At 37.3% G+C, this 26,317-nt stretch overlaps 2 protein-coding genes across 4 annotated transcripts in view; both read left to right on the top strand.

The window, feature by feature from the left end:
- The window catches only part of HEPACAM2 (HEPACAM family member 2), a 79,575-nt gene extending 60,915 nt beyond the window's left edge, over positions 1-18,660 (top strand). For both annotated transcript variants that reach the window (XM_057733231.1, XM_057733227.1), the window contains one exon: positions 18,539-18,660. In XM_057733231.1, the coding sequence (XP_057589214.1) occupies positions 18,539-18,563 (25 nt within the window). In that variant the 3' untranslated portion in view covers positions 18,564-18,660. The remainder of the gene's footprint in view (positions 1-18,538) is intronic.
- Positions 18,650-26,317, top strand: part of SAMD9 (sterile alpha motif domain containing 9) — a 41,564-nt gene continuing 33,896 nt past the window's right edge. For both annotated transcript variants that reach the window (XM_057733225.1, XM_057733224.1), the window contains exons 1-2: positions 18,650-18,726; positions 21,998-22,113. The gene's annotated coding sequence lies outside the window, so the exon portion shown is untranslated. The remainder of the gene's footprint in view (positions 18,727-21,997; positions 22,114-26,317) is intronic.

Below are 26,317 nucleotides of genomic sequence, written 5' to 3'. Positions count from 1 at the left end.
CAGGGAAGGCTATCTGAAGACACAAGGGAACACTATGTACAAGCCCAAGGAGTGACTTAGGCCACCAGAAGCTAAAAGAGAGGCACGAAACAGACTTTCCTTCATAGCTCTCAAAAGAAACCAACCCTCTCAACACCTTGATTTTTAACTTCTAGCCTCCAGAACTGTGAGACAATAAATTTCTGTTGTTTTAAGCCACACAGTTTGTGGTAATTTCAGTAGTCTTAGAAAATTAATATAAGGAGCTCTGGGAATGCATGAACTGTAGGTTTCAGAGGCTTTAACTTCCTCTAATGTTCTTTTTTTTGCGTCCTCTTTAAATAGAGTCTATATTTTTAAGTTCTTTTAACTAAAACCCACTATGACTAGCCTGGAGCTCTGTTGATGTGATGCTAAGGTCTGGGGGGAGGGAAAGCATTCTATAATCCTATGATTAAATATCAGTCTTTTAGTGGAACCTTGTCCCTGAGCTGTGACTTCCACAGCTGTTTTTTAGCTTCTCCCCCCTTAAGTAAGACAGGAAGCCTAAAGTGAACTTGAGTTGGTAAGTGCCATTCCTAGTAGGTGGAGTAGGATTCTAGCAGTCTTTTCCTCTGGAAAGTAGGCCTTTGTTATGAAGAGTGCTGTAGGCTTATTTCAAAATGGTTACTTCTCTCTTCCCCTTGCCCTGAAGATAAAACCCATGAAAGGGTGGGGGACCTTCTAAGACTGAAAGTTTCTCATTCTCGTGCTAGTTCATGCTCAGCTTCTAGCAGTTCATCAAAATTACCATTTAAGTCCCTACCAGTTTGTGATTTCACCGGCTTCTGCACCAGGTAAGTGGATCTCAACTATGATTCTTTGTATTTGCCCATGTCTCCAGATTTCAGGATGGCAGTTTGCCCTCAATTCTTTGATGGGTCCAAGAAAAGTCATTTCATTGAGCATTTTTCTTGTTGTAAGGAGAGTAATGATTATTTCCAAGCCTTATACATGTCAATGCTGAAACCAGAAGTCAGGTTTTGTTTGTTTGTTTGTTTGTTTAATTGATGTAGACTTACAATATTGTGTTAGTTTCTGGTGTATAGCAAAGTGATTCAGTTATATATATGTACATATATATGTATTCATCCTAAATCTTATCACGCATCAGAATCACCTGAAGGGCTTATTAAGATGCAGATTTTGGACTCCACCCCTAGAGTATCTAGTTCAGTAGGTCATGTAACCTGAGAACTTGTCTTTAACAAGTTTCAGGTGATATTAAAGCAGCTGATCCAAGGACTAAATTTTGAGAACCATTGGTTCCTTCCAATGTTGTCCTAACTGAAATGTAAGCAATATGTGTTTAAATAATAGGAAAATTTTAGATTGTGTAACAGGCAGTTCAAAAGGTAGTTTTTTGTTTTTTTTTTTAATGCAAATAATCATATCAGTTGTTTTAAAAATATCCTTATTTCAGATATTGGGATCAAGTTAAGTGTCAGTGAAATCTTAAGTGCAGTCTTAGATAGAAGTATCACAATACATTTTTTGTTTGTTTTAAAACTTTAAAAACTTGTTTTATGATTAAATTAAAAGCTGCATTTTAAGAAACATATTTTCATATGTGATGTTTAAGGAAAAATTTTATTATTGTTTCATTTAGGTTATATTCCAATATTTCTTTCTCTAAAAAATACTTTTGTTTATATTACTATTGAAATTAATTTATACTTTCAAACATTTAAAAACACTTTCTGAGTTGATAGCTGTATATACAACATGATATTTTGAGAGGATAATCCAAGAAGTGTCATCCCTCAGTATGTGTTACAAGAAAGTGATATTGGAGATTTGCGAGGCTGAGATAGCATATTAAGACTACAGAATAAAAACTGGTAGCTGTTACATAGGTAACATATCTGTTCATTTTTTTGCTCTGGTCTTCACGTCATTGTTCAAAACATTTTTCCAAATTACTTAAGCTAAACTAACTTTCCTTCTTTTCCTTGATCCTTCATTTATAGCATTTCCACTTTGCTTTTATGGCTCTTTATATCTATTGATGATCTCTCAACTTAGTGCACTGTAATAAGGATGATGAACATCCTTCCGGTTCAGATTCTGTGCTTGCTTTTGCCCCATCAGATTGTCAGCTCCTACACCAGAAGAGAGTTTGTCATCTTTGCAGCAAATAGAGCAGCTAGCCAAGTGTTTTTTGATTTTGTAGGCACTCAATATATATTGGACTCACAAACCTTAGTTTTTGAAATCCAAGTATTAGAGAAACATTTTCCTCCTCTCTTGTAATAATCCACAACAGAAGGGAACCCCACCCCCTGACCCACAACCCATGTGCACATGTATACACACACACACACACACACACACAGACACACTTCCAGCACTTCTTTTTACCCTGTATTCCCTCCTCTACATAGGGGTTGTGGCTCACTGACTGAATTCTCCTGGGCCACCTTTCCTATAGTAATCACACTCCTCTCTCTGCATTTCCTACGATGACCTAGTACGGCAGGCATTCTCTTGTTCCTCTTATTTGTAGTCCTTGTCCATGCTGCTGCTTAATTGGTTTCTATCTCTCTGTGTGTCCCTTCCCCTTGAGTCTACAGGACTTATGGTATAGATTTAGGGTGAGAGAGGGTTTTTTTTTAATTGAAGTATAGTTGATTTACAGTGTTTCAGGTGTACAGCAAAGTGACTCAGTTTTATATTTATATTATATATTTATATTATATTGTATTTATTTATTTATATTATATATGTGCATATATAATTCAAATTCTTTTCCATTATAGGTTACTACAAGATATTGAATATAGTTCCCTGTGCTATACAGTAGGACCTTGTTGTTTATCCATTCTAAATATAATAGTTCGCATCTACTAATCCCAAACTCCCAATTCATCCCTCCCCCACCCCTTTCCCCTTTGGTAACCATAAGTTTGTTTTCTATGTCTATGAGTCTGTTTCTATTTTGTAAATAAGTTCATTTGTATCTTTTTAGATTCCTTGTATAAGTGATATCATATGATATTTATCTTTCTCTTTATGACTTACTTCACTCAGTATGACAATCTCCAGGTTGATCCAGGTTGCTACAAATGGCATTATTTCATTCTTTATCTATGGCTGAGAATACTCCAGTGCCTGTATGAATGTGTGTGTGTGTATGTGTATGTATCTCACACATCCTCTTTATCCATTCATTTGTTGATGGACATCAGATTTAATTTTTTAAACACAACATAACATCTAAAATTTCTTTTATGCCATACATTTATGTAATCATAATCAATTTATAGTATTGTTTTTAAGTTTTACATTTTTAAACGTATGGTGCCATATTATAGATATTTATCATGCATTAACAAATTTTGGAGATTTATCCATGTTGATACATGCAGGTCTAATTCATCCATCTTAATTGTAGGTATGTTTTCTCCCTTTTATGGTATCTTCTGATATAAGAGTTTTTTTAATATAAAAATATATATTTTGATATTTTCCTTTATGGTTTGTGTTCTCCTGACTGTGGCAAAAATTCTTTTTCAAGTCTCAAGTTTTAAGTGTATTTTTCTAAAATTTTTTCATTTTATATTTAGGATTTTAATTCAACTGGATGGTATTTCATCAATTTCATCATAATTCATTTTTAATCTACATATTTCAAGGTTATGTTGTTCGATACTCGCAATTTTATTTTTATATTTTCTTGGTAGAATGTTCTTTATCCCTATCAAAGTTTTTTGTCTTACATTCCATTTTATTTCATTTTATATTAACATTGATATACCCTTTGGTTTTTTTTGCCCAATATATTTTTCAATACTTTATTTTGAATCTATTTATGTTATTTTTATTTAAGTTGGGTCTCTTGTAAGCTGCATATATTCAACATGATAGACTGAATTTCAATAAGTGAGTTTAATCCATTTACGTTCACTGCAATTACTATAATTTGCAACCTTTTTCCTTTATATTTCCTTCATATATTTTCTGTTTAACATATTCTGTTTTTCTTTGTTTCTTTTTTTTCTGTTTTCCTGCCTCCTGTTAAATTGATAGTTTTCTTTTTTTAAGAACTTTTATTGAGATATAATTGACATACAATAAACTGCATATATTTAAAGTGTACAATTTGATATTTTTTCTTATTAGTAATGTATATATGGCAATCCCAATCTCCCAATTCATCCCACCCCAACCCCCTCCCCACCCCTCCCCACCCCTGCTTTCCCCACCCCCGCTTTCCCCACCCCTCCCCCCGCTTTACCCACTTAGTCAGAACAGACTGTTTTTATTTTATTTTTATTTTTTTTATTATTATTATTTTTTTGGGGGGTACACCAGGTTCAATCAACTGTTTTTGTACACATATCCCCATATTCCCTCCCTTCCTTGACGCCCCCCCCTCGAGTCCCCCCCACCCTCCCTGCCCCAGTCCTCTAAGGCATCTTCCATCCTCGAGTTGGACTCCCTTTGTTATACAACAACTTCCCACTGACTATTTTACAGTTGGTAGTATATATATGTCTGTGCTACTCTCTCGCTTCTTCTCAGTTTCCCCTTCACCCCCCGCCCCCTCCCATACCTCGAGTTCTCCAGTCCATTCTCTGTATCTGCTTCCTTGTTCTTGCAGACTGTTTTTAAAAATGGTTGTGTGCCCTTTAAAATAGGAAGAAGTGACCACCTACAGGAAATAGTGGTTGGGGAGGCCGGCACAACAAAAAGGCCATCCCTTTCTTTGATCAGTTTATTACTAAGGTGATAAGTCAGGAAACGATTGTCTACTCACTGTATATGGATTCCCTGGAGGCCCTTGACAGAAAGCCTGAGTAATGCTCTCATCAACAAGGTAGAATAATATGAACAAGGGATCGTAGTGCAGGGTAGGTTTCTTTCTCTCACACGTAATTCGTTTGTTGCTCTTACACCTAATTTCACAAAGATGTGAAACTCTGGATGGATGGACAACTGGTTGGAGCCCCAAAGGTGTTGATTAATAGGAGGGGGTTTAATCTGAGTGCTGGTGAGGATGTTTCTGGTTTCTTGACCATTTGCAGCCCCTGGAAAGTGGTGGGAACCTGGGAGCCAGGCGAAGGGTCCTGGGTTGAACCAACTGGGAGCTTGATGCAGTGAATCCTGTTTGGGAGACACTGGAAAACTGTCAAGAGAAGCCAAAGCCACAGCCAGGAAAATGGTGGCAAGAAGAAAGGAGAAAACTGGGGGTGGGGGGGAGATTAACTGGGACAGTATAAGGCATTATACTGGTATGCCATAAAATATAATTAGAATTAAATCAAATTTAAAATAAAAATGTAGATGAAGTAACATAACATAACATAACATAACATAACAACATAACATAACATAACGTAACACACGCTTCCCTGGAAGGATGAAGTAGGGGGTGGTGGACATGACATACTCCTCCACTTTGCATCCCTTCTGCTAGAACAACAAGGTCTGTCCTGGGTACTATAGTTTAACAAGAATATTGACCTACCAGCAAGTCTAAAAGAGTCAAACTGAAAAAAGTCTTAAGAAATAGAGAAGTGTTTTTTGCAGACGTCTGAAAGGCCAGCCCAGAAAATGGCAGCTCTATTTGTTCTGATGTTGCCCAGGAGGCAGAAGCAGAACAGGTGGGTGGAAGCCACAGAGGCCTCATGGCTTCCTCTCTGCTGCTACCCTCTTCTTACCTTCAGTGTCATGTTGATGGTCCAACCTACACCCTCGCTTCTCCAGCCAGGTTTTCTCCACCTACTTCCTCAGCCATACCCAGATCCGATAGCAAAGGCATCATATCTTAATCTCCATTCTGAGCATCTTCCCCAAGGCCCTTCCTGCCTAAGTCACCCCACTACATCATGCCTGGACCACATGGATAAATTGATAAAGTTTTCTGCATTTTCTTATATCCACTGCTCTCATGGAAGCTCTAGAATGTATTTCTCTACCCCTTGTTGTACCCTTTTTTTATATAAATTTATTTATTTATTTATTTATTTATTTATTTAATTGGCTATGTTGGGTCTTTTTGGCTGTGCACGGGCTTTCTTTAGATGCAGTGAATGGGGGCTACTCTTCGTTGTGGTTCGTCGGCTCCTCATTGCCGTGGCTTCTCTGGTTGCGGAGCATGGGCTCTAGGTGCGTGGGCTTCAGTAGTTGCAGCACATGGGCTCAATAGTTGTGGCTCACGGGCTTAGTTGCTCCACGGCATGTGGGATCTTCCTGGAGCAGGGATTTAACCCGTGTCCCCTACATTGGCAGGCAGATTCTTAACCACTGCGCCACCTAGGAAGCCCAGTACCCTATCTTTTTGAAATTAATTTTATTTCAAAATCTGAAGTTAATGTATATCTTTATAGTCCTCTCTGAAAAATATAATGCTTTAATATTGTCATTAGAACACACACACACACACTTTGTTATTGTTGGTTAGACTTTTAGTTAGAGAATTAAATTTTCAGTATATTTTATCAATTTCTGTGCCTCCATATTTTCCTTAATGTCCTGTGTGCCTCCAGTTTTTAAAGTCATGTGTCGTCCCTCTAGGCTCACTTCTCTTATTAAAATTCATCCTGTAATCACTTTTTCAATTAGAATCAATTAGTGATAAATCCTCTAGAAATTTATCTCTGAAAATGTCTTAATTTAATTTTTACCTTTGAATTATGGTTTACCTGAGTGTAAGTTTCCAGAATGATGCATCTTTTCTGTCAAAATATTGAATATGTTATCCATTGTCTTTTTTCGTCAGATGTTTCCAATAAGAATTCTGTCTCCAGTCCTTTGCAGATTATTTGGGATTTTTTCTGGGGGGTTAAATTTTTATTTATACTTGATGTTTTTCAGTTTCATTATGCTATGCCTAGCTATAGATTTATTTTTATTTCTTCTGCTTTTATTTGTTATTTTTTCTCTATTTTCAACCAAAGAATTCATGTTTTTCTTCAGTTCTGGAAAGCATCTGCCATTATCACAATAAATATTATTTTTTCTCTTCACTTTTTCTGAAACAACCATCAGACATTTGTTGAAATCTCTCAAACTCTTCTCCATATATTTTAATTGTTCTTTCATATATTTTTATTTTTTTCTTTGTGCTTAATTTGGGTAAATTCCTCAAAAGTATCTTTTAATACACAAATTTTCTGTTTTACTATAATCAGATTTTATCATCCCTATTGAATATATGCATATGTACATATAAGATGCATGTACATATATTAATATGCATATAACATATGCATATATTATATATAATACATACAACATACACATAAAACAAAATTATATATGTACAATATTTATGTATGTATTTATATTATATATGTGTGTGTATGTATATAATTTCTAAGATTCTATGTATATGTATGTATGTGTATAATTTCTAAGATTTTTCAGTTCACTCTTTTCTCTATCTTTTCTTATTTGATGTCTGCCTTTTTCATAATTTCTTGTTGTATTTGTGGATAGTCTCTCTTCATTTTTCTTTGATAATCCTAAATATGTTTATCAAAATTCTAATTATTTTTGTTTGGAATGAATGTATAGTTAATTTCATTGTCCATCTCTTTGACATTAGCTATTTTGTGTATTTTGGAATCTTGGTTTTTGAATTCATTTTAAGTGAACTCATTCTCTCTCTCTCTGTCTCCCTCTATCTCTTTCTTCATGAGCTTATCATTACCACTTTGGTAAACTTGGAGTTGCTTCCTCCTGGCACCCAGACTCCCACTGTGGTGATGAAGTCATTACTGATGGAGTCCTGGGCCAGTTGTGTTGGTCCAGTTCCTGGTTGGTTTCTGGTTATGAGACGATGTTTGTGTTCTCCCAATTCCTTGAGTAGGCACAGCTTCACAGAGAGACTGATCCCATCCCTGCCTTGTGTGCTGTGGCTGTGCCTGTTTTTTCTGTGTGGGTGATTCTCAGTGTTAGCTAGAGAGTGGCCCATGGGATTTCCTCATAGCTCCCTGGTGGGAGTGATCTTGAAGAGTGGGCAATATAAACTGATACCCCAATGTCACCTCTTACTTTACCAAGTCACCTCTTGGTAAAGTAAGAACCCTTTGCCAGCTCACTTCACAACTCTTGAAATGACATTCCTCTGGGGGCCAGAGCCTATTCCTTCCTGCCTATCATCCCTCACGCCCTGGGCCCTACTCCTACTATCCCAGGGAATAGGAGGGAGCTTCCCGCGCCCTTCACTCTCTCTCCTGAGATTATCTCAGATTCTTTTCTCCAAACCCTTCTCTACCTTCTCCCATCCAACTCCTAGATATCCTTGATTCCTGAGCAGGGTAAATTTTTTTTAAATGATTTGACCTGATGCCATCTAATTTTAAATTCTCAATAGTCTGCACTGTCCTTTGAAGTCTGACACAGGAAAATTGAACTTTTTTGAATATTGAAGCTAAAATAAGTAGTACCTATTGGTTGCTGGATTCTAATAACCACCTCCCCCAACATATGCCCCAGGGAAAATGGTGATAATGGATCCCCTTTCCTCCACAAATCACGATTTGGGTGGGAAACAAACTTGGCAAGGAAGAAAGGTACAGCAGATCATTTTATTTTTCCAGCTATTTGTTTCTACATAGCTTTGCCTGCCATTTAAATAAAACATGCACAGAAGCTCACACAAAGATTTTAATACATGCCTAACCAAACACTTTCCTGCTCAACATGTTCAAGGGTAATTCAGGAAGAATGACTCCATATATGAATGTTTAAAGAGCTGCCAGACTCTTAGAAACATGGGTCAGATCTGCCAGGAATCCCACTTGCTATGCACCCTGGATTAAGCAGAACTTCAACTATGAACACTGATTCTCATGGGTTCATGACTTAGGCAATCAATTTCAAGCCCCAAAGTTCTTGAATCCTTAGGAAAGTTTATATGTTTAACAGAAAGAGACAACCTCCAACATAGTTCTTTTGCAGAAAACTGAACAGAGTCCAGGTATGCAGAAAAAACAAAAGGAGCACACCAACTTGGAATGATTACTATACATGGAAGTTGCCTGAGGAAAGAAAGCAAAAGGCTGCCTCCATCTGGAATCTACTCCCAAACACTAGAAGAAACCCCTGGGGTCTCAGGGCCAAAGTTGCTGCTGCAGGCACTTGTCCTTCCCTTACCAGATGGGAAACCCTATAACATCTAATACCTCTTCCCTCTCAAGCTATACCTGCAAACCACAGCTTCACATCCAGAATTCATTCTTAACACTATTCCAGATGTATCTAAAAGCATTTTTTACGTGTTACTTCATCTCACATGATCTTAACAGGATCCCTGTCATCCTCATCTTAATAGGTGGAGAAACTGAGACAGAGGGATTAAATGACTTGGCCAAGATCACAAGGCTAATGTAATGTGAGTCAGGACTTCCCAGATCCTTCCAGGACAGTAAATCTTCCTTTGCCTTAAAATGGATCACTTAAGCGTGATGCATTTTTGTGTGAGATCCCATGTCAGTAAATCATACATTCTGTAATCATTCAGATGGTGTGGACTCCAGAGGTGCTCTGGGCAGGAAGAAAAATACTATACAGAGTGGGTATCAATTCCAGTAAGAATAAATTAGTACAGGGTGGGTGGAAGTGATCTGATATAATCAACTTACCACTAGTGCTTGGCTAGTATCCTTGAGGGATGGTGTCATATTGAGGGCTCAGCATTGGTCTATGCTGTGGGCAGTTGAGTCAATAAGCAGGGGCGGTAACTAGATCCAACTTTGTGAGAGGGAGTCCATGCTGTTTTGTACTTGAATAGCCTCAAAACCTGTTATTATGACCAGGTCATTCAAGGGCCTGTTGTGCAAGCACTGAGGTGGCTGAGAACAGAGGCACTGACATCTAGAGGAGGAGTTGTCCCATCTGGTAAAACAAATTGGTTATTTAGTGCCTTCTCTTCAGTAGATGCTCTCTAAGCATAATATAAGGCAAAAGGATGCACAGAGTTTGTGATCACTCCCAAAGATTCATCCACATGCCTCTTTCTCATACTCCCCTGATCAGCTATCTAAGCCATCTGCCACTGTTCAAGGGGTCCATGTACATCCATACTTCAGATCACTTCCCCTCCATACAAATGAATGACCAACTGCCCACTGGACAGATTTCCCTTCGCTATTTTTTGTCAAGTTTACTGTTGACTGTGGCTGCAGTGTGGCAACAGTACATTTTTAGTTATAACAATACATCGAGCTGACTCATCTGTGAACCAAACGTTATTTCCTACCTTTTCTCTCAATTAGTCATGAGGAAGACCCATGATATCATAAGTGTAATATGAGGGAGAGGCAATAGTGCAACTGAAATAGATGATGTGGAATTCTGGGCCTGTTCTGAGATTGATATACCTTTTCTGCGATTACTTGTGAGACCTCTGGGCCTACTGAGATATGATCTGAAAATACCATTCTGTCCTCCGACAGAGTGTGTTGCCCAGCTTGACCTCATGACTCATTGAATCTGATCATTTATAGCTTGTGTTGTGAAATTCAGTCTGATCACCCATGGTCAGGCACTCAGTCTCTTCCAGGGCTTTTTTTCAAACAGCAAGTAGTTCTCTGCCATAAAGCTCCTACCATTACAAGAATCCTGGAGAATCCACAACGTGCCTCTTACATACGCCTTTTGAGAGGCTCCATGTAGCATTTTTATCCACAATGGACCCCTCTAGTATCATAAGCTCTGCCAGGCCACATAGGCTGAGAAACAGAGCAGCTTGCACCATGGTTTGGATCTTCTGCAGAGCTCTTTCTCTTCCTCTAGACTCCGTAGACCATGACATCCCTAAAAACGTCATCACTGTGACAGACCCCTGACTTGCTCAATGTATCTTCATCCTCTGTCATGTGTTTCTCTTACTAAGGAATCCAGAGTATTTCCTGTACACTATGTCCAGTTGGCATGATGTTATCAACATAGTGGACAAGTATACATAAAGCTGCTGTGAACATTCTTGTACATGTCATTCAGTGGATACGCATTCCTCTTCCTCGGATACACCTAGACTGTTCAGCTTGAGTAGACAAAGCCAAACAATCTTCCAAGGTGGATGTATACATTTGCACTCCCACAATCAGCGTATGAGCATTCCAGTTGCTTGATCTTCATCTATATATAGTCTAATTTATCAGGTTTTTTTTCTTTATCGTTAGCACATTTCATGTCCTGCTTAAGAAATTTTTGCCTACCTTCATATTCTCCTGTGTTTTGTCTTCAAGCATTTTTTTTGTTTGGTTTTGAATGTTTATAGTTCTGACAGATATTGCTGAATTTCTCTCAAGATTATTCTCATTTACATCTCTATCTACAGCATTATGAGTTAGCTTGTGTCCCCATACCTTCCCCAATACCAGGTATTATTAAATTTTTCATGTTGGCAACACCATATGAGAAAAATGATATTTTATAGTGTTTTAATACATTTAATTATCAGTGAGGTTGAAAACATGATGTTTATCAATCTTTTTTCCTTGAAAATCCTCTTCATATCCTTTACTAATTTTTTTTAAATTGAGGTATTGGGTTTTTCCTTACTGATTTGTACAGATTCTTTATAAGTTAGAAAATTGGTTCTTTACCAGTATTATAGGTGTTATAGTTTTCCTGGTTGATTGGTGCTCTTTTAGCTTATTTTATGAAATATTTTGCAAAGTGACTTACATGTTTATGCAGCTCAAATGTGTTAGCTTTTTCTGTGTATGTTTTTAGGGCTTATATTATGCTTTCCCCACTTTAATATTTTTAAAACTTGGTCATGTTTTCTGAGAGTGTATTAATGTATTTATTACATTTAAATCATTGAGTCATCTGCAATTTAATTTAATGTAAGGAGATTTAAGTGATCTAATTTTATTTGGTCCTATATCAGGAATCATGCAATGTAATGGACACCATGTGGAAGGGGTACCGTTAGCATCATTCTCTTAATCAGGTTAAGCCCAGAAACATTGATTCCAAGAGAGACCACAAGCCCCCCATCTACCCTGCGATAGATCCCATAGTTATTGTATTTCAAGTGTATCTATATTTCTTTCTTTTTTTTTTTTTCCAGAGAATTAGGTCACCTTAAAAGTGCCTTTTTTTTTCACTTGCCTCTTCATCAACTGTTCTTATTCTTTTTATAGACAAAGAGAGAAAAACAGGTGAAACCGATAGGTTATAATTACTGATCTAAACTGTGTGTGAAAGGATAGACTTAACAGAAGCTCTCCGTGTACCATACTTTCCAGTCTGTCATGCCCTTCATGGATCGTACCTATTTCTTTCCTTTTTCGACTTTCATTGCTGGAAATATTTCACTGAAGGAAAATCTGATTTTTCCACCATCTCTCTACTATCTGGCTGGGGTGAGGATGAAGACATTGAGATGATAGGAAAGGGCTTTTTTTGCATCATTCCTCGTTGTTACCTACTGATCCATTTAGTTGGTTTCTCCATAGGCTAATGAAATTTTCCAGCTTTTTTTTTACTCATTCTTCCCTCATTTTGAATTTTAAAAGTAGGTGCCACATGTCAATCCCTGCATTATTATCTCTTTCTCTTCATGATAAACACTTCAAGTTTACGGAATAAGCTTGTACCCTTTCCTTTGTCTATAGGTGGCTGGAGGTTTTGTCCTCTGATTTTTATCTTCTCTTATTCATTTTATGAAGTTTTAAAGAAGGAAAATTCTTTAATGTGGTTTAAAACTTCTATACACAAAATAATAAAAGTCCAAAAGAGCCAAGACAATATAAACACACACACACACACACACAAGCTAGCAGCACTTTCCTTACCTGCCTTCGACACATAAAGTTATCATGACAAAGTCAGCATGATTTTCATGCACGGATAGTCAATACACAATGGAACAAACTATGAAGCCCAGAAATAGGCCCACAAATATTTTGATACTTGAAATATGGTGTGATTTTGCAGGTCAGTAGGAAAGGATGGATTTTTAAAGATACAGTGCAGGGAAATTTTGTTAGCCATGTGGAAATAGATGAAATTGAACCCCTTACCTCATACCTGGTAGAAGGCAAAATTAGAAAGCATTTACAAAATAACATGGGAAAATATCTTATGACCTCAAAGTAGGGATGATATTCTAAATAAGTCACAAAAAGCATAAACTACAGGAAAAGACTCATAAATTAACCACATTGAAATTAAGAGCTTCTGTTTAACACCACAAAGTAAGTGAAAAGAGAAGCTAAAAGCTAGAATTAAGTTTACAACACTTACAGTGAATAAAGGATTAGGATTTAAAGCATCTGAAAACAAAAAAATGTGACCAAACTGATTTTAAAATGTGCAAATTAAATGAACAGGAATTTCACAGAAGAGGAGGCATAAATAGCCCTAAACATACAAAAATTTTTTCATCATATTAATGATGAGGGAAATGGAAATTAAAATCGCAGCAAGATACAGTTTCACACCCACTTGAATGACAAAAGCTAGAAAATCTCATAATACCAAGAGTTATCAAGGACATAGAGTAAGGAGACCTCTTAATCCACTACTAATAGGAATGTAAGCTGGTACAACTCTGAGAAACACTTGAGTGTTATTTAGGAATGCTGATCATGTGCATCAACAAGGATTCCCCTCCAGGCACTATTTTCTAGAAGAGCTCTTGTTCGTGCGCATCGGAAGACATGCACAAGAATATTCAAAACTACATTATGCCACCCTAATAGTCATTAACAGAAGCATGGATAAGTCAGATATGGCAAAGTCACACAATAGAATATTAAATAGCAATGAAAAATTAACTACAGTTACATCAATGTGGATGAATCTCAGAAACAATGTTCAGTACATGAATATATACAATCCAGTTCCAGTAGACAAAACTAAGTAGTATATTGTTTGTGGATATTTTTATGGGTGGTAAAATCTCCAAAGAAAATCCAGGAATTCTAAACCTATTTGCATACTGATGGGAAAGATGCCATTTAAGATGGAAAGTTTTAATTTGGAATTAAGTCCCTGAGAGTGGAGAGAATGAAATTCACTTTACTTCTTTCTTTTATAGGGGATTAGGAGTGTTATTATACAGATGGTAATTGTGTGGTTCCTTTTTTATTTTTAATAATCACCAACTTGTAATCCACCAATCAAAAACTTACAGATTGATAGGAAGGGTGAGGACAAAACTTTTTAATGAAAAGTTTGAGTAAGAATATTGAATCACCCTCCAATATTTCAGTGTGTATTTCAACAAACAAGGAAATTCTGGCCACAGTACAAGGAAACATAACCACAACACAACCATCCAAATCAGGGTGGTTAACTTAGGATGGACACTGATGTTAACTTAGATGTTAATGTTGATTCTTTCATCTAATCCTCACACTTCATTCAGGTTTTACCAATTGTCTCAATAATGTCTCATAACAAAAAGACTCAATTTGGAAGCACATGTTGCATTTAATCTCCTCCAGTCTGGAACATTTCCTTAAACTTTCCATGATATTTATGACCTTGACACTTTTAAGATGACAGGCCAGTTATTTTTTAGAACATCCCTCAATTTAGGTTTAAATGATATTTCAAGATTATTAGATTTAAGCTATGTACCTTGGCAGGAATATCACAGGAGTGATGCTGTGTACTCATTGCATCCTATTAGGTGGTGTATGATTCTCCAGTTGACCCATATTGATGTTGTTCACCTCTGTGACTTGAAAATACCACTGAAAAAAAGACATACAGGCCAGGCTTCTCCACTGTAAAGTTAGTCTTTCCCCTTTGTCATTAGTAAGTATTTGGTGGGGAGGTAATTTGAAACTTTGTAAATACACTATTTCCCACCAAATTTTTCATTTATTCATTTACTTATTTATATCTATATGGACGCATGGTTTTCCACTTCATTCAGCGAATTATCTTATTCAGTGGATAATCTATTACTACACTATTTATTTTGATGCTCCAATTGTCCTAGATTTGACTGATAGGAGCCTATTCAGGTTGACTAGACCTTTTAATGTTGTCCATGTCTTTCTCTGATCTCTTCCTTGCTTTCTGGACAAAAGATGTTCCAAGCTTATCTTATACTTTCCCTGTCCCATCTCTGGAATCAGCTATCCTTCCAAGGGGCCCTGTTCTTCATGGAGAAAACTGGCATTTAGAAGCCACCATCTAATTGTGTTCATTGCTATTGAGGTATCTCGCCTCTATCTCAATCAACAAGCCTAGATAATATATTCACAGCTATATTTATTTCTGTATCTAAATATATTAAAAAACCATGAGTTCACACAGATATCTCCAATTGTAGTTCCATACTGCAGGTTACTCTCTGCTCATATTTGTAACCCACTTCTCTAACAGTAGGAAATATGGCTTTCATTTCCTTATATATTTCCTTATTTGAACAATCCCTCCGTATAATCAATTTTTTATCTCAGTGCTGCCATCCCCTGCCCAGCACCGATGCCCTCCTCTTTCAACTCATCTCTGACCCTTGACCAAAATGGCCTTTAATGATCCCCTAAGCTTGATTAAGCTTTAGACAGCCATCTTCTAGATTATAGGTCCCTGACTAAAGGCCTCCCTTTCCTTAGAGCGTTTACTTTAGAAAATTGGTAATTGCAAATTTTTTCTCTGCCCCTTTAAACTATATGTAAATCTTTTCCCATCCTGTTGCCAGTTTTATAACCCAGGATTATCTTTCTCAAGCACCAGGGACCCAAGTATTTGACATGTAAACATCCGTAGGAGGGTGGAAACCTGACTTGGATGCACATCATCTGGCTAACCCAGGTGGCCTAATCTCAGAGAAAAACATTTGCAAACTAAGGAGCAACCTATTGTGCTTGACACACTCCATTGACGAGCCTACGATAGTACTCTAGTTCTTGTCCACTAGTTCATTCCAGGGCTTAAAAACCTTTCCGTGTTTTACTTCAGCAGGGTTGAGTTCAGTCTATCTCCTGTCTATTACCATAGTCTTAAATAAAGTCTTCCTTGCCTGTTTAACTTTGCTCAGTGCAATTTTTGACACTCTTCATTTTAGGATCTTCTCCCAGAAGAACTCTATCTTCTCTGCTTGAGCTCTAATATCCCACACCAGGCCAACCCTCCATTTAGACACTTTGCTCACTGTGCTTGGCCTCTGACACCCACACCAGGCTGCCCCTGTACACACTCCACACCTCCTTCAGGCTGTGATTCCTGCAGGTCACTCCTGCAGATGGATGTTTCCTTCACACTGTCCAGCTTCTGACCCTCCACCCCAGGTCACCACTCTGAAAGGCCACCTTTCTGGGCCCTAACTTCCCACTCTGGACAACCTTGACTTCCCCACTCTCCCACCATAGACACCTACCTTTCTCTGCATATGTAATGATTTTAGGACTGAATTGTTTGAAAATGGAAGAGCAATAAAAAGAAGATATGAGAAAGAAAGGGGAAGAGGGAGAGTTCATTTTATTCCAGACATTCTTGCCCTGTCTACATATTAGAACTGCTTAGGAAGCTTTTAAAAATTTACTGATACTTGGCCCTGTCGCTAGAGATACATAATTGCCCAATAGCAGTCCTGGGCATCATCTGCTTTTTTTGAAAACTCCCCAGATGACGTTATTGTGGAGTCTGCGTTGAGAACTGCTTATTAGGTACATATAGGAGAGGAATATAGGGACGCAGGTGGATTTAGGGATCTGGAGAATGGAGCATGTGAGAAAGCCCACCTAATGCCTTCAATTTTGTCCGTTAGGTAGGAAGAGATGTCATCAGGTGAGAGTGATGGAGGTCAAAAGTGTCAGGGGGTGGGAAGTGGAGAATCTGGGAAACTATGCTTATTGAGAGAGGGAGAAAAAATGTAATAAAGAATGACAGACTGTGAAAATAATGAATTTAACAAAAACTGTAGTAAGAGTCTTACTGGAGTACATTGTTCATCTTTAGAATGTTGTAGTACACAGGAACATGCACATTCTGAAAACCCACGCCTCACTTGGGTTTTAGAACAGCTAGCCAGTTTGGTAAAACACATGGGAGTATCAGTAGACATTACAGCACCTTAAACAACTATAAAAATTACCTTCGCTTAATAATGAAAAAATGTTCAAAACATTCTTAGAGAATTTTGTTTCTTAACAAGCTAACCAAGATTGTGTGTGTGTGTGTAATTCAGATTTTATTGCTTATTAATTATATCATTCCATACAATTTTAAGTAAACAGACTGAGAAAATATACTGGGAGTATTAAACAGATGATAGCAATATTGATGAGAACGTTCAACTGTTTTACATAAGGTTGTAGGTGGCACCACTGCCACTATCACCCCCCGAAATTTGTACATTTCATATAAAGGAGTAAAAATAGCTCATTGGCATTTAACTAGCATTATTCTTTGTAATCTATGAACCACGATATACTTGAACAATTTCAGAACTTCACAGCAAAACAAAGCATTTTCTTCCACTAGCAGATGTAGCAGTTTGTTTCTTCAAGAAACAAGCAAGCAAATTAACAAAACTATACACATAGCCCCAAAACAAAAGTTGGCATATTCCAGTGGTCCTGAAGTTTTATGTTCATATCTAATTCAAGAAGTTTTATGTTCATACTAATTCAAGAAATAAAATGTGATTCAGCATTCACCAGGCAGTGTTCACTACCTGTTTGAAGTCATAACTTTCAGGGTCTGGTAAAATTTCCCAAATATTAAACTTATATTTTCTAAATGTATGAATAGAAGTTCTCCCCTCTTCTTTCTATATTCTGTATTTCTTAAGCTTGAAAATGAACTTTAGTCATACTCATAATGAAAAGACTAATGTTTTAATTTTCAAAAAATAATGAAATTAATGATGACCCAGCACACAGAAGTATTAGTTTGCTGGAGCTGCCATAGCAAAGTATCACAGACTAGGTGGCTTAAAAATCAGAAATTTAAAAAAAATAAAATAAAATCAGAAATTTATTTGCTTATAGAGGCTAAAAGTCCAAGATCAAGGATTTGGCAGAGTTGGGTTTTTTTGTGACCTCTCTCCTTGATTTATAAATGGCTGTCTTCTCCCTGTGTCTTCACATAGTTGTGTGTGTGCTCATGCAAACACGCACATGCCAATCTCTTCTTACAAGGAAACCAGTCATATTTGGATTAGGGTCCACCCTAGTGACCTCATTTTAACTTAATTAACTCTTTAAAGAACTTATCTTCAAATATAGCCACATTCTGAGATTCTGAAGGTTAGGGCCTCATCATATGAATTTGAGGGAGCACAATTCCGCCTATAACAGGCACCTGGATCGCACTGAGTTTTTAATGTTTTCCCAGTGTTTTTCTCTGTAGGTGTTTTTTCACCTCGATTTCTTAACTCTTATGACTTGAAATTCTGTTGGGTGAATAGTTTCTCAGCAATGGTTCAACTTTATTGGTAATTTTTTGTGATAATCATTTAACATTTTACAACCATTAAAATATATTCACATATATTATAAGTATATTTAGTATTTTACAAACCTAAATAAATACGTTCTGAAGCAAAACTGAAACTGCATTTCTACTTCCTCATTCTGCTTTTGCACAGGGGCAGGGCATCAGGAGAACAGTAAACGTCACAACTTCAAGGTTTATTTTTTTTAAAAAGATCCTTTTTTAAAAAGATGTACAATGGTACATCTCCTACCCATTAGAAAAGGAGTAAGAAAGCAAAGATTAAAAATCAACTGTCTCAAGTTCCTGACATAAGAAGAGGAAGTTTTGAGAAAAATTTTGGTAAGTTTCTGAATCATTACACTTCTATTTTTTATGCTTATGATGAGACAGCTATTTTCATAAACTCCAGCTGTACTTTTTTTTATAAAACATGTTTGTGCATAAACCATCACTTATAAAAATAATGAAACTAATTAGACATTTCAGTGGATTAAGTACATATCAGTATATCTGACTGAGGCTAACTTTGTAAATGCTTTTCTACAAAGAAATAGATCATTAAGTATACTTAAGGTGGTGAGAGTGTTTCTGGTCATATAGGGCAGTGGGAAAAATGATACAGAAACAATACAAAGAAGTTTAGGAAGTTAAGCATAAAAGAGTGTAAAAGAACTTGTGGTCATGTGGAATTATGCAAAATTCTGTCTTCTAGAACTTGAGATGTTATCAGAAGTTTTACATTTAATCAAAGATAACATCCTCCAGAGGCTATTTTTCAATGTAAGTGCTTCCTTCATATCCATCTCATACAGCAATCTAGTTTAAAAATTTAAATAAAAACTTATCCTTAGGAAAATAAAATCTAACTTGGCTTTCACATGTGGTTTCAGTTCGTCAGACCATCGGAGGAGTATGTGTAGCCTTCCTGGGCAAGAGCCAGGATTCTGAATTGTCTCTCCCTCACTATCAGCTCTCAGTCCAGTGGAGCAGAACAACTCCTCAGGGCATGGATATCTGGGCTGCTACTGAGGACCGCCCCTGAGATGAGTGTGGGTGGGCTTATCCCTAAGGGTACTTGTCCCTAAGAGCTCTGCTGATTTGGTACTTCTTGTTTAATACCTCAGGAGAGAAAACTGGAGTAGTCACTTGAGAATGGCATCCTGTAGCTCCTTTGCCAATAATTAATGTTACTACTAATAAGAAGATTTGTGTTCATGATTATTTCAAAACAGGAAGATGAGGGTCCCTAGGAAGCCTAGAGTTATATCAAGGCATTCTCAAAATTTGTCCACACCAGTCATTTCTTTCTTTATCACCAACTATATACACACACACACACACACATATATATATATATTTTATATGCTCTTAAAATTAAGAAAGTATAAACTAGTTTAAAAGCATTACTGAATAGAATAGGTTCCAATCATTATATGTTCACAATTGCTTTCATGTGGGGAGAGGGTAGTTGAGAAACTTTTGACATTATGTTCAGCCCAAGGATGTTATTGAAGAGTTTAGTATATTATATTGAGACCAGGTATTGTCGATGTTTCCATTTAACAGAAGAAAAGACTCCATACATTAGGAATAAATGTCAGTGACCTTATGTGAGAAGAGTATTTCTATTTCCCTGATATCTATTGGCAGAATCTGAACAACAGGAAGAAAGAGAAAACTGTCACCTGTTAGATGGTACAAAGTTCCCTTTGCAAAATCTCATATGTTACACACAGCACACAGTGAGTCACTGGTGGTATAAAGGCCAAAGAGCTGTAAGAATAAGGGATGGACTGCAGAGGGAAATTCTTGATGCGCTGCTTCATTTCCAGAATGTTGGGCCCCACTGGAATTTTGTAGTCCCTAGTTAAACCAAAAGAGAAAATCTGGGGTCTGTCCTCTCAGTCTTTAGGATATGCGGAGAGAGGTGAGGTGGTTAACTTACTGAAAGAAGACCCTGGCTGAGAGAATGTATTGCATCACAGCTAAACAGAGTGTGTCTATGGATGGGGGCAGGCCCCTCATCTGGAGATCAGCTTCCCAGATTAGAGGCAGCAGGTGAAAACAGCAGAGGAGCTGAGGCTCTGACACTGAGGACCCAGAGGAAAAAGGAACCTATGCCAGGGAAAACCTGGTATGAGAGATGACCTCATTTGTGGACTGGGAGTGACACAGCAGAAAACTGATATGGGGTATTATGGAACTGGGGTACCTAGAAGGACTAGGGGAGAAAATATATTAATTTTATTTTCCTTTAGATAAAACTTTTTTCCAATCTTTTGTGACCAGATGATGGAAGTTAGAGTTAGTTCTGGCCTAACAGTCAGCTCAGTAAAGAAAGTTCCCCAGATTTCAGTCTGGGTTCAAGCCAAGTAAAATAATTGACATAGTGAAATGAGCAAAGTCCCTTGACCCACAGACACTGCTAACTCAAGGGTTTTCAAAAATTCATTATTTTTAAGTACTCTAAGAAAATGTGTTACTCATTCAACAAATTTTTGTTAAGAAGCTACTATGTGCTAGGCACTGTAAAATAGTGAACAAAACACACAAAAATTCTTGTCCTCATGAAGCACACAATAATGGGTGGGACAGAAAATAAACAAGGTAAATAGGTAAAAATACATGGAATGGAATACTTGATTGTGATGAGTCCTAACTAGATTTTTTAAAAAGCCAGATGAGGGATAGGAAACATTGGGAAATGGGATAGTTTTCAGTAGGATGGCAGTGCAGTGCCTCCATGAGAGGGTGACATTTGATAAAAGACTGAAGGAAGTGAAGGAGTGAGCCCGCAGGTATCTAAGAACATTCCAGGGAGAGGAAACAAGTGTGGTAGGAGCAGGAGCAGGTGCCATATGTGAGGAGCAACAAGGAAGTCAGGGAGCTGCACCAGATTTAGAGAGGGGAAAAATAAAACTAAGATGTTATAGCAGAGGGGTAACAGGGTGCCAGGTCATAGGAGGCCTTGTAGTTCATAATAAAGAGCTCAGCTTTCACTCCAAGTCAAATGGAAAGCCGCTGGAGGGATTGAACCGAATATTGGTATGCTATTTACATTTGGAAGGGATCTCTCTAGCTGCTATTTTGAGAAACCCCCAAAGGGGTCAGTAACAGCAAGAGGGAAACTCATGAGGGAGCCACTCCTGTAATTCAGGAGAGAGATGATGGGGACTTGGAACAGCTGGTGGAAGTGGTAGCTGGTGATCAGATGCTTGTTTTGAAACAACCTATACGATTTGTTCCGCATCGAATGTAGAATGTGGGAGAAGAGAAAGAGAAAGTATGCCTGCAACATATTTTGAATGTTTACTTATTTTATTAAAAGCATCATTATTTAAGTATAGGAAGAGATGCCATCTAGCTAAAGGATGTTCTTTTAACTCTTCTATATTTGAAAGTTGTTATACTGGAAAGTTAAGGGGAAAATTTGTCCCATAAACAGTTTCTAAGCAACAGTGCAATCAATTGTACTTTAATTTTGCTGCAATATCTTTTTTTTTTTTTTATGTAATAGATTCTCAACGAATACATCCTCAGGTAAAGCTAGGAAATGACCATGTCTGTTCTCACATCTCTACTTCCTCATAAATGCTTTCACATTACATAGGGATGTGACTCCTGCAAATTCACAAGAGAATGCAACTCATCTAACTACTGGAGATCAAAGAACCTCTTGAAGATCTATTTTAAGTTGCTGATATGAAAAGTTTCCCAAAAGCCCTGGTAAGTTTCTAATCATTAAAGATATTTGTTTCATCAACTTTCTTTAAAAGCTATCTTTAAAAACTAATTCTAAAAACTAAAGCAGAGCTGTGGAAATGAATATACTTTCAAGTGTACATAAGCCATTTCTAACAAAACGATTCTAGAAGGAATGAGAAATTTCACTGCTTTCATATACATATCACCAGATGCCTCTTGTGCTAACTGCAGAGTTCTTTAAACAAAGAAACCTTCCAGCAGGCAAGATGCAGAATGTTTCTGATGGTGGAAGGCTCTGGAGATGAGGCTAGAAGACCTAAGTAAAATGTAGATCAGACTGTCAGGAATTCAAGCATACGAAACAGTTTAGAAAATTGTAACCACACACAGCTACACAAAACTCTCTCCTGTGTAACTCAAGATGATATCAAAAGTTCACATCTAGTTAAAGATGTTCACATCTAGTCCAAAGTTTAATCAACATTTTATTTAAGGCTTTTCTTCACAATTAGCTTGTACAGAGACTATGAGAAGAATTACATAAATTTAATGTGGTTAAATACAGTTCCAGAAAATGAAACTAGCTAGCTTTGTAGTTTCATTCCCTGAGAACATCAGAGTAGGGCATAAGTCTGCTGAGCTCTGGCCAGGGCTGTGGGCATCCTTTCCTGGAGGCATGACTACCTGCAGGCTGCTGAGGCCCAGCCTGCTAGAGATGGGGGTGGGCACCAGTTCTCACTCTGAAAGCTGGTAGTGTGATTCTTCCTGCTCACCCTCCAAAGAGAAAATAAAAGTCCTTAGGGAATGGATCCTGAAAGTAAGTACTCATAAGGAGAACTCTAGGGTTCAAAATTTTCCTAGAACAGAATAAAGAAGGTCAAGTGTAATTCTTCCCCTCAGTTCCAACCAGAGCAGCTCCACCTTTACCCATTTCAGACATAGAAGTTTCATGTGCATTTCTTTTGAAGAAGCAAAACAAAGACAAACAACAAACAAGAAAACATTGGTTCTGGTCCACTTCCCCTATACACACAATGAATGGGAAAACAGGTTGGCTGAGAGGAGACATAATTTAATTATAACATAGTTTTCCTGATCACAACTCCTCCCACTTTATTTACACGATGTAGCTTCTTGCCAGACATAAAGGTCCCTCATGTTTAAAAACTGTGGCAACACTTCAGAACATAAATCTATCAGGTAATGTTCATGAAAGGACTTTGTAAGCCTCAGAACAGTGAACCACACTAAAATTCTATATAAATATTAACAAACCATCACTGAAAAAAAGGTTGAAGACACTCATGGGCCAAGGAGTTATTTCAAAGCATTATTAAAACCTTTTTGCTCAAATCATTGTCACCTTGAATTAAACACATAGCTCCAAACCAAATGTGGATCAGAGACCTTAGAAGGTGCTCATATAATTGAGAGTACAAAATTCATGTGAAAGTATTACCAAATGTGTAGTAGCTTCAAATCATTATGAGTCTTCTCAGCTCCCATCACAGCAGTGGGCAGCTGAGAAATTTTTTTATGTTTTAAAGGGTCTCCATCTTTGAACAATGGGGGAACCTTTGAGATAAGGTAGAGATAAAAAGACAGACTTGGGGAGAATAGATGTCACTTGCCCTATTCCATCTCCCTGGATAGCATTTCAGGAGAATTCAAACAATAAAGGAGAAAGCAAAAAAGGAACCTGTCTCCCTGTGAGGTGGCTCAAAGACAAGCCCTCCCACCATTCTCATGTTACACATGTGCACATGTGCGTGCCTGTGGACACACGTGTGTGCACACGGACAATGTCTCAGGGCAAGTATAATAACAGCTGGTAAGCAGGAAATCCTTCATATGCTGTTTCTTGTATGGACTCAGGGGCAATTGCTGTAATCACTGGCTCAAACTAGAGAGAAAACCTGGGGCTTTTCTTTAGTCTTCGGGGTGCCCAGAGAAGCGGGTGGGTAGCTTACTGAGAGAAGACTGGCTAAGAGAAGATAGTGCCTCAGATCTGGACAGAGCAGGTCTGTGGAGAAGAGCATCTCCAGAGGAAAGTCCACTTGCCCAGAATAGCCAGAGCAGTTAATATGGCAGAGGATAACACAGAGACCCTGGAGGAGAAAACTCTGGAAACAGGGTGAACCAAGACAGCCAGTGGAAAAGGCTTATACTTAGAAAACAGGCTTATAGTGCAAGCCCAGCAGTGCCAGTCATCCATCAAGTGAGTGTACAGAGGTAAGCTAGAAGCCTGTTTTCTCATTTGTCAAATGAAAATAAAATAAACTTCGTTTACAAGCATCTAATGAGAATTAAATTGAATAGCATAAGTTACATATCTGGCACTCAGTAAACTCTTACTAGGAGGAAATTTATTGAGATAATTCACATACCATAACATTCTCCCATTTAAGTTTTACAATTCAGTGGTTTTTGGTGTATCCGCAGAGTTGTGCACAATCAATTTTAGAATATTCTCATCACCCCAAAAGAAATCTTGTACCCATTAGCAGTCAAGCACCATTTACCCCTAGCCCCTGGCAACCACTAGTCTACTCTGTCTCTATGGATTTGCCTGTTTTGGACAGTTCATGTAAATGGAATCACACAATATGTGTTTATTTGTGAATGGCTTCTTTCACTTTGCATAATGTTTGCAGGGTTCATCCATGTTGTATTATCATGATTTCATTTCTTTTTACTGTCAAATAAATTCCTTTGTATAGATATACCACATTTTGTTTATTCAGTCATGAAAGGCAGTCTATTTTTATGAAGCACTAAACAAATATTGCTTTATTAATCTAAGGGAATGTTTTACCAAGTTTGCTGAGACCTTTTTGAATTTAAGTAATAATTTAAATAATAGCTGTCTTTGTCACTCCCTTTCAATCTTTGGTTAATGAAAGTTATTCACTGATATGTTAGTTCAAGACTTTTCTCCTAAATATGCAACCTTAGTTTGCTCAAACTATGTTGTTTTCCCCTTTTCCAATACTCATCTTCACATGTAGGTATGTTGCAGTACATCAGTTTAAATGACTTCAAATAAAAAATATATTTTCCCAGTAGTTGGAAAACTAATTATCATGTTGGAAACAGGGAAATGAACAATTGGATGAAAACAAAACAAAAAACAAACCCATAGGTTTTTTTTAGTTCATTACTAGTACCTAAGTTAAGTGTAAAGTTAAAAAAGATATTATACCCCAGAATGTTTCTTCAAACCATTTGAATGTTTTATTTTTTCATTTTTATTTGAGAAAATAAATATCATTCCTGAATATCAAATATGCAAGAGTTACCTAAGAGCCAGAATATCTTTAAACATGGTTGGCTTCTATTGAGCACTGTGAAGCCATGTTACAATACCTCCTGAGGGATGGATAAATACAGACCCTTCGGATCAGCAAATCCTTTAGGAAACAATCATTCTGTTTTTCAATATTACAACACTACCAATATTTCCTCAAAACACATGATTAGATAAACAAAAAGACTGAATTAGAGAAAAACTTACAGTAAGTTTGGTATCACTCTGAAGGGATAACTGGTATATTAGTTTGGAAATACCTATGCTAAGAAATGCACACCCAATGTGGAATTTTAAATCATGTGCATAGTATTTTCAGTTACCAAAAAGACTCTTAACAATGAGATATGTAACAAGATGGAAGACTTTTTTTTTTTTTTTGGCCACACCACACAGCTTGAGGGATCTTAGTTCCCTGACCCAGTATCAAACTCAGGCCCCAGCAGTGAAAGCGCCAAATCCTAACCACTGGTCCACCAGGGAATTCCCAGGAAGAAATTTTGTAAGACATGTCAAAGGTCAAAGGTCTCTGCTTAAAGCTGAGTAACCCTTGGGTAAATAAAATGTACCTATATGCTCTGAGTTTAACCAATTTTTTTTTTTTAACATTCTGTGGAATAGAGACTCTGTTGTCCAAACATGCCTATTCCCTGTGGGAAAATTGGGCCTTCCACGTGGACAGTTGGCAATGTGTTATCTATTGCTTATAGGATATAAGCCAGTTCCTGAATGGAGTAAGTTCTTCAGGGAACCTCATGTGTCCAAAAGACTGAAGATGTGTATTGGGTATAAATAGCCACAGGAAGATTCAATCTGTTCTTACAGTCTTAGAAAAGTGGAAAGTAGCAATCAAATGAGTCATGGCATACAATTTATACGTTCATCTAGAAAGAAAAAATTAGTACTAGAGAGTTAATA

The sequence above is a fragment of the Hippopotamus amphibius genome, chromosome 4, assembly GCF_030028045.1.
Source record: "Hippopotamus amphibius kiboko isolate mHipAmp2 chromosome 4, mHipAmp2.hap2, whole genome shotgun sequence".
In the NCBI taxonomy this organism is placed as follows: domain Eukaryota; kingdom Metazoa; phylum Chordata; class Mammalia; order Artiodactyla; family Hippopotamidae; genus Hippopotamus; species Hippopotamus amphibius.
Note: the sequence above shows the minus strand (reverse complement) of the source record. Positions and strands in the feature narration are given on the sequence as shown.